Genomic DNA, 18,573 nt, shown 5'->3' with positions numbered 1-18,573 from the left:
AAGTGTCATTTCCGGCCGGCGGGGGAAACAAATGTACTGAGACAGCGGGAGGAGCAGGACAATGCGGAACAGGACCAGGATGGCGAAGAAGTCATTCTAGGAAGCATTCAAAACATCGACAGTGGAGATGAAGAAGAAGCGGCGTGGTTACCCTTGTGACTAGGAAATCGACTCTCTCTTAAGATGCAAGTGGACACAGGTGCATGTAAATCAGTGATACATTGTAAAGACTTTAAGAAGTATTTTGGTGAAAGTGATTTAAGAAAATGTACTACTAAATTAAAAACGGTATCGGGAGAGCCCTTGAAGGTTTTAGGAGCTGTGAAGTTATGGGTAAAGAATATAAAAAAAGAATTATATTTAATAGTGCTTGAATGTGAAAAATATTTTGAGCCATTAGTTGGTAGAAACTGGTTAAGAATTATTTTTCCTAAATGGCAGAGGCTTTTTGAGATTAAATTGCTTGAATCTGAAGGTATGAATAAGAAAAAACTAATTCAAGACATTAAATACAAATATGGAAAAGTTTTTGAGAAAGATAGATCCTCCCATATTTTGAATTTGAAAGCAAGTCTAAAACTTAAGCATGGAGCAGAACCTATCTTTCACAAAGCTTACACTATACCTTATTCAAAGAAAATGGAAGTAGAAAAAGAATTATTAAGTTTAGAAAAGGCGGGTATCATAGAAAAGGTAAGGCATAGTAAATGGGCTAGTCCAATTGTGGTAGCACAAAAAGCTGACAAGAAAATACGTGTTTGTGTTGATTATAAAGTAACACTAAATCAAGTACTGGACAGTGAACATTATCCTCTCCCAATACCCGAGGACATTTTTACTGAGTTGTCCGGGGGTACTGTTTTTTGTGTTTTGGACTTATCGGGGGCATATCAACAGTTATTATTAGAAGAGACTTCTCGCGAATACATGACTATAAACACCCATTTAGGCTTGTTTCGACCAACCAGGTTACAATTTGGTGTTTCAAGTGGACCCTCCGTGTTTCAGTGTGCTATGGACCAAATTTTAGAAGGATTAGGGAATGTAAAGTGTTTTATTGATGATATTGTGGTAAAGGGAAAGAGTCTTTCGGATTGTTATCAGAATTTAGAAAAAGTGTTGAAACGTTTACTGTGCTACAATGTTAGAATCAATTTAGAAAAGTGTCAGTTTTTCTCCAATGAAATTAAATTTCTTGGCCATATTATTAGCAAAGATGGGGTTAAACCATTACCAGAGAAAGTGGAGGCTATCTTGAAAGCACCCGAACCCAAAACAGTCACTCAAGTGCAAGCTTATCTTGGTCTATTAAATTACTATGGGAAGTTTTTACCCAGGTTATCAGAATGCTTGACGCCTATATATAATTTATTAAAAAGTGACACTCCGTTTAAGTGGACAGAGAGTTGCCAAAGAGCTTTTGAAAATAGTAAAAAATTATTATTAGAAAATCAGTTAATAAACCATTATGATTGTAATAAAGAATTATTTCTGACATCAGATGCTAGTCAATATGGTCTTGGTGCGGTGCTTAGTCATAAAATTGATGGGGAACCAATTAGTTAGCATCCGGTACCTTAAATAGTGCACAAAAAAATTATTCACAAGTAGAAAAGGAAGCGTTGGCCATCATATTTGCTGTTAAAAAATTTCATAAGTTTTTGTATGGCCGTAAGTTTGTTCTGGTAACAGATCACCAACCCTTGAAATTCATTTTTGATCCTCTAAAGAGGATACCGGTAACTGCTAATGCTAGGCTGCAGAGGTGGGCTCTTTTACTCTCGGGTTACAGTTATGAGATTAAGTATAGAAAGGGCACCTTACTGGCTAATGCTGATGCCTTATCACGATTACCTTTACCCGAAGTAGCAGTGAAAACTGAAGAAATAAGCTATTTAAATTTTTCTGAAGATTCACCTTTAAACTATAAAGAGATTGCATTCTGTACTAAAACTGATCCAATACTGAGTAAAGTTTGTGAATATGTGAATACTGGGTGGCCCGAAAGGGTAAGTGAGGACACAATAAAACCTTATTTTATAAAGAGAGCAGAGTTGTGTGTAGAGCAAAAATGTTTACTATGGGGTAGTAGAGTAATAATTCCATTAAAATTAAGGTCAAAAGTATTAAATAATTTTCATGAATCACACCAAGGGGTGGTACAGTCTAAAATGTTTATGAGAGAATTCTGTTGGTGGCCGAACATGGGTCAGGATATAGAAAATTTAATTTTGCGTTGTGACATCTGCCAATCTTCTAGAAGTTTTACTAATGCATGCTCACTAAGTTCATGGAAGGCTACAGAGAAAAATTTTGAAAGGGTTCATATTGATTTCTTTTATGTAAAATCGACTACCTATTTATTGATTGTGGATTCTAGATCTAAGTGGCTAGATGTACATATTATGCAGGGTACCACAGCTCCACAGGTTATTGAAAAATTATGTGAGACGTTTGCTTTTATAGGGATACCAGCCCAATTAGTTAGTGATAATGGCCCACCTTTTAACTCTAGGGAATTTGTAAGTTTTTTAAAAGCTAATGGATGTGAAGCACTCAAGACTCCTCCGTACCATCCTCAATCCAATGGATTAGCGGAAAGGACCGTTTGTACTGTTAAAAAATTCTTAAATAGATTAGAAAACCTTAATCCTAAATTGTCTAAGGAAGTACGTTTGCAGAACTTCCTTTTTACTTACAGGAACTCACCTAATGCAACTGGAATGTCACCTAATGAAATTTTATTTAAACAAAAACCGAGAACCAGATTTGATTTAATGAAGCCACATAATATAATTTCAAGAAATTCTCATAAAGAAAATAGAGAGCGTGTATTAAGTAACTTTAAGATTGGGGATAGAGTATGGTGCAAGGAGTTGAGTAAAGGAAAGGGTTGGGTCAAAGGATTTGTTTTAAAGAAATTGAGTGCTGTTAGGTATATAGTCAATGTTGAGGGTATTCATAAGTATTACCATGTGTCCTCCCTGAGGCCTTGTTTTAGCCCAAATGTAGAATACGAATCAGACATACATGTTGAAAAGGAAACTAGACCTGAAACTTTAAGTGATGAGCCATCAGGTCAGCCTTGTATAGAGGAGAATTTTGAAAATAGAGAAGCACCTCTAGATTTTGACAACAATGGTGAAAACGCTAGAAGTGCAATGCCAGGGTGTAGTCCAGCTGCTAGAGAAGAGGAAGAGGGAAGGGATGTTAATGTGGAGGTAACAGCTAGCCCAACGTTAAGAAGGTCAGCTAGACCGCGAAGAGCGCCGGATAGGCTAAATTTGTAATTAAGGTTTCATTTAAAAAATTCTTTGTTAGAGTCTGTGCGGAAAGAGAAGAGTCGTGGCAGAAACGGGAACTAACATTTAAAATTTTATATGGCAATCAAACCTTTGACATCTGTCTTGTAAAAAGTAAACAAACTTCTGTCAATGTATATTTTTATTAACAAAAACCGCAAGTTTTATGTATAAAATATTTTCAAAACACGATAAAACCGTACATAAAATCACAAGGAAAATTATATTTAACATTGTTCGGTTTTGTCAGCGGGAAGAAAACGGCTAAAAGCCGACTATCGACTTACAAAAAGTCGCGGAACGTGTTTCCGCTATTCGCGGGTATTGATGTTGTATTTAATATTAAATAATTACCTATTTAATAAGTCCCCTAAGTAACTTGTCTCCGGTACATAATCGGTAAGTATATTCATTCAAAATATATTAATTTTCATAAATATGCAGGTCATTCATGATCTTTAAAATAACTTAGAAATAGTCTTGATACTTGCCATTTTATGCATATTTATATGTTATTTCTTTTTCAGGATTGTGCAAAAGTACCTACGGTATCTCGAATAAAAGACCGCTAAGTAGGTGATTTGCAAGAATTCGTAATCTACGTGCCGGATTCAAGCACATCCAGTTCAGATGAAGATAGTTCTATGAGTGTCCCTGGTTGTTTTGAAGCTAGCTCAAAGATAAGTGACATTGAATATTTTAATTCAGACTTCGATTTTCTGATAAAATATTTCTTTATTTGTAAGTTCGTTTACTAGGTTCTGAATAAAACTTTTTCTAATAAAATATTTCTTTATTTGTAGGTTCTGTTAGTTACGAAATTATTATTTCATATTTAGCAGTGACTTTTCGGCGAAGTAAAATATCGTGAGATGAGAGAACCGGACATATCCCAATAAGGCCTACCTACTTATGCACTATTTTTATTCATATTCATATTTATTATTAATAATGTACACATACAATACAAGTCAAGTTTACAATGGGTGAAATATATCCCAGATAAAATTACAGTTCTATTGCCCAATTTCTACCCGATCTACCCGGTTTTAATAACTGTTGGACTGCACAGATTAGGCAGTACATAAATGAGACTCTATCTTGTTTGGTACTAAAATAACAGTTGTATTGGGCAGATTCTTAACTAGTTTTAGCAGTTTTGTCAATCCCAGTCACTTTTTAGTATCTGAAATATAAAAACAAGTGTGTTTTAAAAAGAAAACTAGTGCCTGCGCTAAATCAGAGGATTGAGTTGACGAGCCGACACCACCACCAGGCTCCGTTTAGTAAGCCGTGGTAAAAAACCGGAACAAAAGGGATTCAAGTATCATGACCTTTAGTGTCGTACTATAATCACGTGACCAGTGTTGTCAGCATAGCAAAAACCATAAAATAGCACTGGCGCGCCCTCAAATCCCACGACTCTTCTCTTTCCGCACAGACTCTAATTAAATTTAGTTAAACTTTTAAAAAGGGGACGAATGTGATGTATTCTATTTTGTGCATGGCAACTGGCCGGTTGTCACTGTCACTATTACCGCTAAAAACAATGTCATCTGGCATAAGAATAACCAGGATTAAAAGTAAGCATTTCCCTAAGTTTTGTTTTATTTGAAAACTTATTAGTAATATGTTGGCTCGCAGGTTCGCAAGATGCTCACAGCCTGTGAAAACTACATTGTTCAAGGCATATTGCCAATCTTTTTATACATGCGGTCTGTGGGTCAACTTTACGCAGCGGGCATATAGCGACTTGCGAGTCCAATATAACAACGCGTTTAGGGTTCTGTTGGGGTTGCCGCGGCACTGTAGTGCGTCGGGCATGTTTGCGGAGGCGCGGACCGACGATTTTGCTGCCATAATGCGCAAGCGGTGCGCCTCCCTGCTAGCCCGAGTTCGCTGCAGCACCAACGGGATCCTGAGCGCGTTCGCGGACCGCTGGGATTCCGCGCTGATGCGGAGATGGACACAGCTCCATGTATCGCGCTCCACGTAGGTAGATTATAAATTATAAATTTTATTTATGTTGTTTTGCACTAACACTAAATTTAAGTATGTACCAAACCTGTTACTAACATAATATGGGACTAGTCCTGAAATAAATATTATTCATTCATTCATTCATTATTTTTTAATAGTACATTACTACAGAGGCCGGGACGAAAGGGGTTGCCGGCCGAAGACATATAGACGGCCGAGCGAAGCGAGGCCGGATAGGTCTGAGCGCGGGCAACCCCATTTCCCGCCGAGGTATGTATAGTGCTTTTCTCAAACATGCAATGAAATAAATGAAATAAAAAATCCACGAAACCCAAGTTTTATTTATAGAAAAAACTAAAAGTAAGTAATTAAGTAACTAACACGTACCTATATCATTATCACGCGTATGTTTTACACGAGTCGTGTATTTTTACTACCCGTATATTTTCATGTATCTTTGATTTTTTCGCCTTGTATCCGTCTGACTGTCGTTTTCGTCACATAAGTTTACATAGTCTTTCATGTTGATATCATGTTTCACATACATCGTTGCTTTATGCATGGAGTAAATAAGTATAATTTCCAGTGTTGACGAATTTGTAGTTACATTCATTTAAAATATGCCACAAAACTATTTCTAATAAACTGTAAGCCGTTTTTCTTAGTTTCTCAAATAATAAAATTGCCATAAGCTACCATAATATACATACTTCGTCTTTGACTTGGCGGCAGAGGCAGCAAGTTATTTAAAATCAATTCTGGTTCCGCTGCCAATTCCAAAACCTACGATTACAATTAATATTAATTTCATTATTTCGTCGGAACTCATATTAAAGTCAAAAAATCAACAACGCACCATAAATCCAATAAAACAGAATGAATATTTTTCAACTTTACCTCCATAACAATTAAAAAAATATAACTACGCGTGTTTGAGTAGACCTTTTTACCGCTAACGTTTAGATGAAATATTTTAAATGTTTTTATTTGTGTAGTTAAATTTATAATTTGAAATTATAAAATTATAGAATGTATTATTTATTAAGTTCATGTTGATTTTATACAAATAAAACTGCAAATTATAGCAAACATTGTTTTTTGTTTTTTTTTTTTTATAGGCGTAGTGGCAGAGTGTCATTACGAACCATAAAGCAAATACTGCCTCTAGTTTTTTTAATGGATGAATACCACGATGCTGTTTCACAAATATCTGTGAAAGGAAAATTAAAAAAGAGGACTTTGCCGGCCTAGGCCTGCAAGATGTGTATGAAATTCCATTAACGACCTTTTGTCCTAGCCGCACCTGAAACGTCATACTTCGCAGCCTATTATAAGGAACATAACATCAATATTTCATTGCATGTTTGAGAAAATTATGTTAATACGATGCAAATTTGGCAACAAAGTGTAACGGCCTACATTTTTTTAAATTCGTAAGATGATGTTATATAGTTTGCTATGTATTTTAGCCTCGTTTAAGGTCGTTACTCCAAGAAACCAACTTGTGCCTATACAAGATCCATATGCAATAAATATATAATTTACCGTTTTTAATCGACTTTGCAAAATGTGTCAGGCTTGCACTATGAATATATTAACAGGTAATTTAAAATTATAATAAAGCTGTCATCATAAGATGGGACCCCACGTCCTGGTCTTTATGGCCTTAATAACTTCTATGACATGACGACGGACTTTATCGACGCTTACTTTTTAGGGTTCCGTACCCAAAGGGTAAAACGGGACCCTATTACTAAGACTTCGCTGTCCGTCCGTCCGTCCGTCCGTCCGTCACCAGGCTGTATCTCACGAACCGTGATAGCTAGACAGTTGAAATTTTCACAGATGATGTATTTCTGTTGCCGCTATAACAACAAATACTAAAAACAGAATAAAATAAAGATTTAAATGGGGCTCCCATACAACAAACGTGATTTTTGACCAAAGTTAAGCAACGTCGGTAGGGGTCAGTACTTGGATGGGTGACCGTTTTCTTTTTGCTTTTTTTTTTTGCATTATGGTACGGAACCCTTCGTGCGCGAGTCCGACTCGCACTTGACCGGTTTTTTTAATAACAAAGCGATATCCTTAGTTAACAAAGTTATAAGATAGCAATTTAAGTTACGTAATGAACCTGCAAAACGCTTTAAAAAAAGCGCTAGAAGCGACTTATGAGTCATCTAGTAAATAATCTAATCTAAGTTTTGCTCAAGTTTAATAGGATCGGAGCACCTGATTCTTTAATAGATCCTCTTAGGGTACGGTCTACCTAAAACGCCACCCGCGATCGGAGGCGTGCCATGACGTCACAAAGAGCGACTATTTGCCTCTTTATAATTCTTATATTCAAGAGATAGTGACGAAACTTCGATTTTCACTGTAGATTCGCTGGTCTGCTTGACCCACCCGCCAAGCACAGGCCTAACTTACATAGGTACCTGTCAATTGCATGTCATTACTTTTAGTGTGATAAAAAATGATTTAAAACAAAAAAATTTAACGACTTTACTCTCTATCAGCTTTATTTTAATGTTTTTGTAATACATTGAATATGTTTAAGATTTAAAGCAAACTGTGCAAAATGTGCAAATTATAATGGTTGTTACTATACACAGCTACCTCTGAACACTAAATACTTATACATACTAGAACCACGCTGACAGTTATTATACTAATATTAAAATAAGCTATTTATAGAGTAGATAAACTAGTCGAATACCTAGTCCTATCACAATCTACAGAAGCGAGCCGGTCATTGGCACGTAGGAAAAATGTTATAGTGGCATTATCGCTGCTCAACTACGGGGTGGTGGTAGGTACAGTTAGCAATAAGAGTAAAGCATTAGTAGTAGTAGCAGTAGTAGAGTAGCGGATGAAATAACGCACTAAAAGTATCTGCCACCCTGAAATACTTATAAATAAACCTCTACAAATCACGTTCGAAAGTATGTAGTATGTATAAACCTCTAGTTATTTTGTTGAGCTATTAGAGAATGATAAATTGGGTCTCTATTGTTTCCCAAATAGTTTTAAGTCATAATGTATTGTTTGTCCGAATTTTCGTTAGTCATAATTGGTTTTTCTCAGAAACGCGTAACTTTTCAGGATTGCCATAAAACAAACCTAACCTAACCTAACCTATCTATAGAATAACCTTAGGAAAATCCTGAAAAGTTAACGATTTCAGTTGTATGACTAACGATAATATGACAAACAATACATTATGACTTAAAACTTTATGGGAAACAAAGGGACCCCTGATAAATTAAATACTTTTACTTTTGATGCTGACTGTATCAGCAGATTAAACAATACTACGCGAAATATGCCACTTCGAGATTATATATTTCTAAATAAAATGTTCTTGAATTTTTTACACATGTCTCAAATGTTTTAGCAACGTACGTGAAGAAAATTATCGAGGCTCTCGATGATTCAGGGTTTTCTTCGAAAATGGCGGATCTGTTCCCGTAATATGATTTAATCTGCGGTAATGGCGTATCTACATAATTTAAATCTCCTTGGAATGCAAGCTTAGTTATTACCTACTTAAGGTCAGTAGAGCGGATGAGTCACTGGAAGGAACTTATTGTATTAATTAGATCTCGGTAAATCTCCGCCGGGTAAGGTAAGTCATAAGATCATAGGAATTGGATTGAATTGGAAAATACCCGACCGCAGAAATCAAAGAAAGAAGTAGGTACTTAGGTAGGTATAGATAAATATGGGTATTTTGGTATCAACATGGATGCATGGTTGAGAGTATATCTGTCTCATTTTATAACACCATTGTTTCAATATTTCAATCCGAATTGAAAATCCTTTGAATTCAATCAATAGCACAAGGGAAGTTTTATAGTACATTGTGTAACATGGGGCGTAAGTTAAATATTGCAAACGACAGTAAGTTAAATCGCGACGGCTTGCCGGAGCGATTTATAGACTCGAGTTTGCATTATTATTACGCCCCGAATTTTTACACAATGTTTTTCATCACACTTGCGAAATTAAAATATAGTTTAAAGACAAAAAAACTGTTAATTATGGCACTAGAAACTTCGTAACTGCCTAGGGAAAAAGCTTTTTCTATAACTCCCGCTAAGCCTGCGTGCAATTCCACGTTTACTGGGCGAGTGTGATGAAAACAAAGAAAATACGCTTTCGGTTTCGGGAGTATTTCGTACATTGACTCGCCATTTCCTATCTCTGTCGCAGGCGCATAATTATATTGCTGTCCTGCCCATTATACCGGCGGTCAATGACACTGTACAAGCGGGACAGCAATATTGTTATGCGCGTGCGATAGAGATGAGAAACGATGGGTCAATATACGAAATTATTCGTGATTAGCGTCCATACTTCAACAAAGTTATTGTGACGACAAGACTTGTCTGACTGTCTTCAACTTTATTTAACCCACCTACTTGTAAATTACATGCTAAAGTATGCTTATTTTTACAAGGGAGTATGTGATTCGTCATGAGATATTTAATTCTGGGCAATAAAGAATAAGATCATGAAAATATTTTTACTAAAAATTATTTTACTTAGCGTTAAGAACTAACATGATTGTATTTTATGCTAGTTTATTAATGATTCAACAAAAATATGTGTGACAAGCAAAGCAAAGGCATCTTACCAATGTCAACATGTCGATAGGAAGCAGGAAAACAAATAATATTAATTCTATGATAGTGACAACATAACAAATCATTAATAATATATAGATAGAAAAAAACGTATACCTATCTTACTAATTTATCCATTCTTTTCATATCATTAACATTAATGTAAATTATTTATGGCTACATAAATATTCGTCTTGCTTTAAGTAGTATCTTTACTATAATATTCTGTTAGAGTTAGACGAAGCTAAGTTGCGATTTTGATAGCCCAGACTGTGCAAGTGTTATTTAAACGTCATGATTTCATCGAAGAAAATAACACTTGCACAGTCTGGGGTACCAAAATCGCTGCCAACTTAGCTTAGTCTAACGCTCTCATTTTAAAACGACTGGCTAGATTGCTCTGAAACTTTGTAGGGTACATCGCCAATTATTAGCCAGTTTTCAATTACTGGCCACCTATACTAAAATGAATTCTGTGTATAGGTGAATAGAACTCATTTTTGTAAGAGGCGGCCAGTTATTGAACGAGTGGGTTGTGGATAAATTTCAGTAACTGGCCATTTTCCTTATACTGAAAATGAGTTTTATTTATCTGTAAATAGAATTCATTTTTGGAATAGGTGGCCAGTAATTGAAAACTGGCTAATAATTGGATTTTCGTACCTTATATACTAAAATGAACTTTGTTCACCTATAAATAGAAATCAAATTAAGTGGCCAGTAATTGGGGGGTGGCTAGTAATTGGCGATGTACCCTACTTACAATAGCCTCGTGCCGCCCAATCAGTTTCGATGGAATGTCAACCTTAATAAAAAACAAATTAGGCAGCATTTCATTTGTCTCGTAAAATTTTCGAACAAATGAAATTCAACCCAATTGAAAATACAAAAAGATTCTAATTTCCTTGGCTATAATTTTGTATGGTGGGCGGAACGAGGATAGAATAAGGTATATCTATGCCTGTAATTAGTTTATGTAGCTTCAGATACCATTGTTAAAAAGTACAGCAATTTTTTTTTCATTAAAATACAAAACTTGTTTGTGCTCTATTTCCTTTTCTTCCTACACTTGTAAAAGGTTTTCTTTTTTCGTACCTATGCTCTATGCTACATAGGGCATAGGTACGAAAAAAGACATCAATACCGAATGTGAAATGCCGTCATTCCACGTAAAAGAATCAAAGCATCTCTACTGTCTACTGACACTTATTTTTATCTAAGTATGTTACCGACATTTACCTTTACATGAAAACTTATGTTGGGCCATAGACAAATACTCCGGTCACACCAAGTTTACACGAGTAAGCTAAAGTAATAACACTAACAATGTAAGTTTCTTGACAACTTAATAGAAACGGTCGAGAGAGAGCTTAATTGCACGTGGGTGTTATATGTGAATTTACCTCACCGCGTTTATATTTCCTTCTGGTCCTACATTACGAAAGCAATCTTATCGAGAATATTTTAGGGTTCATATTTGAATAAAATATTTATATACAATACGAGGATAAGAAATTATGGTGATAATTATTCCATGTCTGTAAGCCTGGATGGATGAAATTTATTTAGAGCAAAGCGAAATCTATTTTTAGTGTCGTATTTCTGTTAGGGTTCCCTTCGGTGTATAACAGAGGTTAAAAAATTATATTATGCTTAGAACAAGGAGTTGTATTACCTACACTCACATCTTTTATTGGAGATTTTGTGCAAGTACAGTCAACTGTAAAAATATGGGTGCACAATTCATCTCAAAAATATGTCCCATAGGCCTTATGTCAGCGAATTAAGAACTATGGGACATATTTTTGAATAAGTTGGCTACACCCGTATTTTTACAGTTGACTGTACCTAGGCAGGTACCTACATTAGGCAAAATAAAAACCAGCGGCATAACACACCGATCACCTGGCCTGTGCCAATGAACCTATAAATATGTAAGTATCTCAAAACGTATATGTAATAGTGTATATTTAGTATTTACCTCTCCTCCTCGACTTTGGCCCTCTGCGCGTGAACCTGCCGCCTCATCTGCCCTATTTGCACTTCGCTCAACTTTTCACGCCGCGCGCTGCAAAAGCACCAGTCAATATTTACTAACAACGTCACAAGAAAATCTTACTAAGCGACGTCTGTAACTTTCGCCCTTAGAGCGGTCTTACGATTTGTTTATTCCGAAGAGTAAATAAAGACGATGGGGAAAAAATGTTTCAAATATTTGTACCTTTTAGTGGAACGATGGGATTCGTTTAGGTATTGTACTGTCGCCTGATTTTGAGTTCGGATTTTGTGAATAAATTTTTTAGGTAAAGCTGTAGTAGGGATCATCCATTAATTACGTCACACGAATTTCTAGGTTTTTTGACCCCTCCCCCCCTCCTGTCACACTTGGTCACATTTTGCAAATCCCTCCCCACCTGGTGTGACGTCACATTTTAGGCAATTTTGTTTTCAACGAAATCGGCAATACTAACTCGGCATTATTTTTTGAATAAAAAGATATTTTTGGTAAAAGAAATATTAGTAATTTTATAACACAAAACCAATTAGGAACGAAAATTACCTACTTCCAAAACCTCATTATTTAAATGTACAGCGAATAAAAAAATATAATGAATAGTGATGAAGTTACTGATGAAATGATGAATAGTGATGAAGTTAAAATGACGTCACAATGTTTGTGACTCCCCCCTCCCCCATGTCACTACATGTCACATTTTCTTGCCCCCTCCCACCCCTAAACGTGTGACGTAATTAATGGATGACCCCGTATACACATTTTAGTACCTACTTAATTTTTGTTATCTTTGTTTATTGATTGGTCTACAATACATCATTTTGGACTAATGACCTGTAAAAGGGCTTAATTTAAGCCTCAATCTGTTCTGTAGTTCAAAATATATATATATATATCTGACCTCTTCATTAAAAAAATAACTAACTAGAACATTTTTTTTTCTTAGCCTATTTGTGTGTCCCACTGCTGGGCAAAGGCCTCTCCCCTGGTCCTCCATGACTCCCGATTTAGCGCTTCCTCGGGCTAGTTGAACATTTAACATTTAGCAAAAATAATAAATAATTGTACCTACATTATCTACGAGAATATACACGGCCTTATTATAATAAATTAGTTACTTACTTAAGGTTTTGTTGGATTTCGTCGTAGTTGACGTAGTGGCCGGTTGGCCCCCAGGCACTTTCCATTCCCTGCGAAAACGAGTTCACAATCAATACGATGATTAATTATTACCAGAGCGAGTTGTTTGAACACACACTTCAGAAAAACATATTTAGGTACCCGAAGCGGGAAATCGAGGCTTGCAATTATTGTAGGTATTTTTACCTTGTTTTATTTAGTAGTTTACCCGTAGGTACTACGAATCACTGACAGTGTCAACACTGACATACGATACGCTAACGTCTACGTAATTTACTTTCTACACATCTCGCTCGCGTAATAAGTCACGTAAACGTTAGCGTATATGTCAGTGACTGTATATGTAAGGGTACTTATAACAAAGAACTATGCGTGTAGTAGATTTTGATGCAGTTGGTTTCAAACAATTCGCTCTTAAAACACATAAAAGCATCGTTTGCTTAAACATTAAATTTAATATGACACATGTATTGTTACTTATAAAATAATATTGGTAGCTATATTAATAGAGTTAAAAGTAGGAAATATATCAAATATAGGATGAGTTGAGACAGTTGAGTATACTATACCTAAGCAAAGTTTTAGTTACCAAATTTAATTAAGGTTTGCTAGTTAGCAGCTAGTAAGACAATTACTTTAGTTTGTTAGTTCCTATTCAATGTGTGATGTTTTTAGAGTTGATTTTTGTTATCATTTATTAAGAACGAATTAAACGTTACAAAGGTTGTAGCTATTGTAGTTGTGTAGATAAATACACACAATAAAAATTCATATAAGACAATTCCACGAAAACAAATAAATAATAACATTTAAGTGAAATAATTTTGCCACATTGATCTTTGGCAATGTTTCATTCGCTCCTGTCAATAAATTTTAGACACAAAATAATAAAATCTCAAAATAATAAAATAAAAAATAAAAATATATATTAATGTTATGTAATTCTGGACATTGCATGGAAGCTACAAAAAGCTAGATTAAATAATTTCTACAAACGCTCTTAAACTTGAGTAGCTAAAAACCCGCATCCACAGATTTCGCTGTCAAAAACAGTATGTTATTATTATTAACAGCGCACACTCGCAACGATTTCTTTGAAATATATGTACGAGGGGTGTTCAAAATATTCTCGGTATGAGAATGAAAACAAACAAGTACGAAAAGTTTGATATTTTTATTTTTCAATATACTCCCCCCCTATGTTCATCCACTTAAAAGATCGATCAATATTTTTTTTTAGTCCCTCATAAAAATATTTTTATTCTTTGGTGTAAAAATGCTCCTCCACTCGCGCCCTCAATGCTTCATCGTCAGAAAAAAAAATTCCACGCAGATGCTTTTTAAGATTGGGGAACAAAAAGAAGTCGCTGGGGGCTAAGTCCGGACTATACGGTGGGTGAGTAGCAGTTTCAAACCCACATTCAACAATACCTGCCTTGGCAATATGAGCAGTATGGACGGGGGCGTTGTCACGCAGAAGCAGAACACCTTTGGTTAACTTTCCTCGCCTCTTTTCTTTGATTGCATCCTTTAATTGACGTATAATGTTAGTGTAGTACTGTCCTGTGATATTTACACCTTTTTCTTTATAATCGATTAATAATATTCCTTCACAATCCCAAAATATCGTGGCCATGACCTTGCCAGCTGAAGGGACGACCTTGAACTTCTTGGGATGAGCTGAACCCTTAATGTGCCACTGCATGGACTCTTGTTTACTCTCTGGATCATAATGATGAACCCAGGTTTCATCTCCAGTAACTATTCTTTGCAGCGCCGCATCATCATTTTCACCGCACAGGTCAATAACATCGGAACAACACGCTACACGCATGTCTTTTTGAAGCTGAGTCAGCATTCGCGGAACCCATCTTGCACTTACTTTTGACATATTAAGATGGTCATGGATAATATCATGTACGATACCAATAGAAAGATTGGTTACTTGAGCTATAGATTTTACCTTCACTCGACCATCTTCCAATATAAGTTTTTCCACTTTATCAATATTTTCTTGTGAAGTAGCTACTACAGGCCGACCAGGTCTAGGGTCATCTTCAATACTCTCCCTTCCACGTTTAAATTCGCTTGACCACTTTTGAATGGTAGATAAAGAAGGAGCAGACTCACGGTAAACACAATCCATTTCCACTTTTATGGTTTTTTAATTTTTACCCTGTTTTGTCGAGAATCTCATGACGCATTGATGTTTTAATTTAGTTAACATTGTCAATTCGCACGTGATGTTCATGTTTGTTCAGCAATTGTAGAAAAACAAAAGAACATCTCGGTTCGAATTATACTTTTTTTAAATGTCAATGAATAAACCTTAGCGGCCAGTAACGAAAGAAATTTAAGAAGAGGTTGTAAGATATCAATACCGAGAATATTTTGAACGCCCCTCGTACAATATATTCATACATGCCGCTGATTTGTATGTAAATTGTACAAAATTTACACTTTAATTGTGAGAACACACTGCCGGACTGACTATGGACTGACATTACTCATTCCACCAGTTCATACAGGTATTTGATTAATAAATATATTGAATTAAATACTCATTCAAATAATATATACATATTTATGTATGTATGTATTATATATTATATGAATAAGTTACTGTAATGTGTCATTTATGTATGGACGGAAGAGCTCCGTTAATATAATTTAAAACAAATTCATTCGCTCATAAAAGGAGAAACGTTAGTCGTTAACGAACATTAAGTTTGATTTAAATAATTATAGGATAGAGATCATAGTGCAAAACCCATCCCATTAAACTATTTTATCAAGCAGATACGATACATAGACCGCGGGCCAGGAGCAAATATCGCCAGTCATCGTGTCCCACTTGATACTTCGTCAGATGATAGTTTAGATGCTATCGTGAACTAAAAAATACTCAGCCGGTTGTATCGCGGTGGAAAGATCGTCAGTTAATCACATACATAATATGTAAAAAAAATATTTTTTGTTTGTAAACGCCTCCCGTTTGCTACTTTGTCAGATGATAGCTTAGATGTTATTATAAATTAAAAAAATCGTCAGCCGGTTGTATAGCGGTGGAAAGACCGCCAGCTACTTGCATAAACATGTAAAAAATACGCGTCTACTTACCATTTATGTCCGTAAATCCGTAAGGCGTTTATTGAAAAGCCTGAAGAAATGCCACAAACAAAGTTTCTTTAATTACTAAATAAAAAGGTACAGCGCTTATTTTTTACATGTTTATGCAAGTAGCTGACGATTTATTGTAGTAATTTATGTTACGTATTACTAAAACATTGATTTGTTTCTCGTATTAAGTGATTTATAATCTTAGATAAATAAATATATTTGAACTGAACTGAAGTGATACAACTATCTACTCGTGACGTTTACAGACAAATGGTTTGTAACACTTTAGGGTAGCCACCCAGTGTTATAAACGTCTGAATGTTATTGTAGATAGATACTTTATAGGTTAGAAAAGTAGATGTTTGTTTGGTAAGAATTTGGTGGTTAATATACGTTCTACACGGGTATTAGAGTAGATAGGTCAAGGTCGGAGACCAGAAATGTTGTTTTTAATCTTCACATATACGCTTTTGGCTATATTTAGAGGATAAAACTTACCGGAATGGTAGGTCATCAATCATCTATAAATCGTCGCATTTAGCGCATCCATTGTTCGTTCCCGCAGTGTGCTGGGACATAAATACCTTGTTTTCTTTGGAGTTTACACATTTCACAATTGAAATATATTGTAACATGGAAATACTACGTGGAAATAGCTTTAACTTGGTAAAACGGGTTGAATCGGTGTTGTTTATTACTGTCGCAGTAAACATTGACGTCTGTCAATGACAGTTGGTTTGTTGTCTGTGGTTTGGCACAAACAATCAGTCATACATAAAGAGTATTTATGAATAAACATTTAGTATGTGTTCTTTTATATTTTGCAATTCGTAGTTTTAAATAATGTCCTTATTTTTAGCTTTCGAAATTAGTAATTCTTTTTATTTTTGGTGACTTCGGTTTTCTGTAAATTGAATCCGGTCAGTTGCGATGTCATTGAATGGGAGGTTTTCCATTCACCACTTTGTCTGTGGCTTTTGCCATTTGATTTTTCGCTTGATCACTGGGATATTCCGTGACAAGATGTAAGACGTAATTTCGACATCAGGTCGGCAATTAATTCATGGGGTATGTATTTTATTTAAAGATTGTATTTCCTAAAACTCGGTTAAATTCGGTGTTCAATGTTTTAATCGTTGATATATTTTGTTCCAGCTTGGCCCAAAATATGATTAACCTAGCTTCCTATGCGCCGGTAATGGCGGCATAACCTTTTCACCTCTTTCAAACCAACTTGGTGAGTTGTCCCCACTTTCTAAATATACGGAAGGAAAGACGAAGTTGTTTATTGTCAATTGCAATTAGCTAATGTCGTGTTTTGGTGTGATTTTCCAGCAATCCCTTTACAAATATGAGGCATCATTTTGTTTCACCGCGTGTGCCTACGTCGCCACGTCTGGTGTCTAATATAAGGGACTCGGCTTAGAAACCGGTAAGGATTTTTAATCTCATTATGTCCGCAAGCTAAATCGCGCGTTGTCCCAATTAAATATAAATATAACTTTTTATAACATAACCTCTCTAAAACCTAGAACATTCTCTTTGTTTCTAGGGTTCCTTTGGCTAGGCCTGTCTTTTGGCTGGGCCTATCTCTTCCCTTGGCTCTTGGCCCTATGGCTTTTGGAAGATCTAGGGTGGTGTCGCACCATGCTAGAGGGGAAGCCGTCTTCTCCACTTAATTTTTGGACTCGAGGTGAAGTGTTTATTCGATAAAACTGTGAGTTAAAAACTTATATTTACATTAGTGACTGTGTTCCTTTGCTGGAAAGGATAAACAATATTTAAGTCTGAATTTCTTTTTAACGTGAACTTTCTACATGGTAAATTCTATTATTAATATGAAACCTGCAATTCCTATGTAGGATTTTGTGTGTATTACAGGCCCAAATAGGCCTGAGATGTACTTAAGTTAAATTTAATTAGTAATAGTTACGGTACGTAATTTAAATGTTAAGTCTCGAGGCCGCAGCAGGTCTTATTGTGATGTAAAGTGAATAAAAGTATTTAGTAAATAAATTTGTATTTTCATTTGGATATGTCATACGTTTGATGAGTATAGTATCCTGGCGTCCTACTTTAAATATTTGGATATCTATTCTCACTCCATAGTGGCAGAAACCACGACCCTATCTATGCTCGTAGTTAGCCGTAAGCATTTTTGAATTTTTAAGTAGGTAGATCTTGGGGGTTCTGGACCACTTACCCAGAGCTCACCCTCCCCTATTACAGTGGCGTGCCCAACGTATGGCCTATGGAGTATGACATTTCCAAGTGAAACATTTTAGAAATATTTTAGTATTAAGGTTTTTATATGTAAAGGGAATTGCAAGTTGTTGTTTGAAGTTGTTGTTTGAAGTTGTTGTTTGTGTTGGAGGTTAAACTTATAAAT

The 18,573-nt window shown here is 35.5% G+C and overlaps 1 protein-coding gene across 5 annotated transcripts in view; it reads right to left on the bottom strand.

Moving 5' to 3' along the window:
* The window catches only part of LOC134665256 (partitioning defective 3 homolog), a 92,817-nt gene that overhangs the window by 3,251 nt on the left and 70,993 nt on the right, over window positions 1-18,573 (bottom strand). For all 5 annotated transcript variants that reach the window (XM_063522142.1, XM_063522141.1, XM_063522143.1 and 2 more), the window contains 2 exons: window positions 13,047-13,114; window positions 11,892-11,978 (listed from right to left, as the gene is read on the bottom strand). In XM_063522142.1, coding sequence (XP_063378212.1) covers window positions 11,892-11,978; window positions 13,047-13,114 — 155 coding nt within the window. The remainder of the gene's footprint in view (window positions 1-11,891; window positions 11,979-13,046; window positions 13,115-18,573) is intronic.

This window comes from Cydia fagiglandana, chromosome 6 (genome assembly GCF_963556715.1).
Source record: "Cydia fagiglandana chromosome 6, ilCydFagi1.1, whole genome shotgun sequence".
Taxonomy (NCBI): domain Eukaryota; kingdom Metazoa; phylum Arthropoda; class Insecta; order Lepidoptera; family Tortricidae; genus Cydia; species Cydia fagiglandana.
Note: the sequence above shows the minus strand (reverse complement) of the source record. Positions and strands in the feature narration are given on the sequence as shown.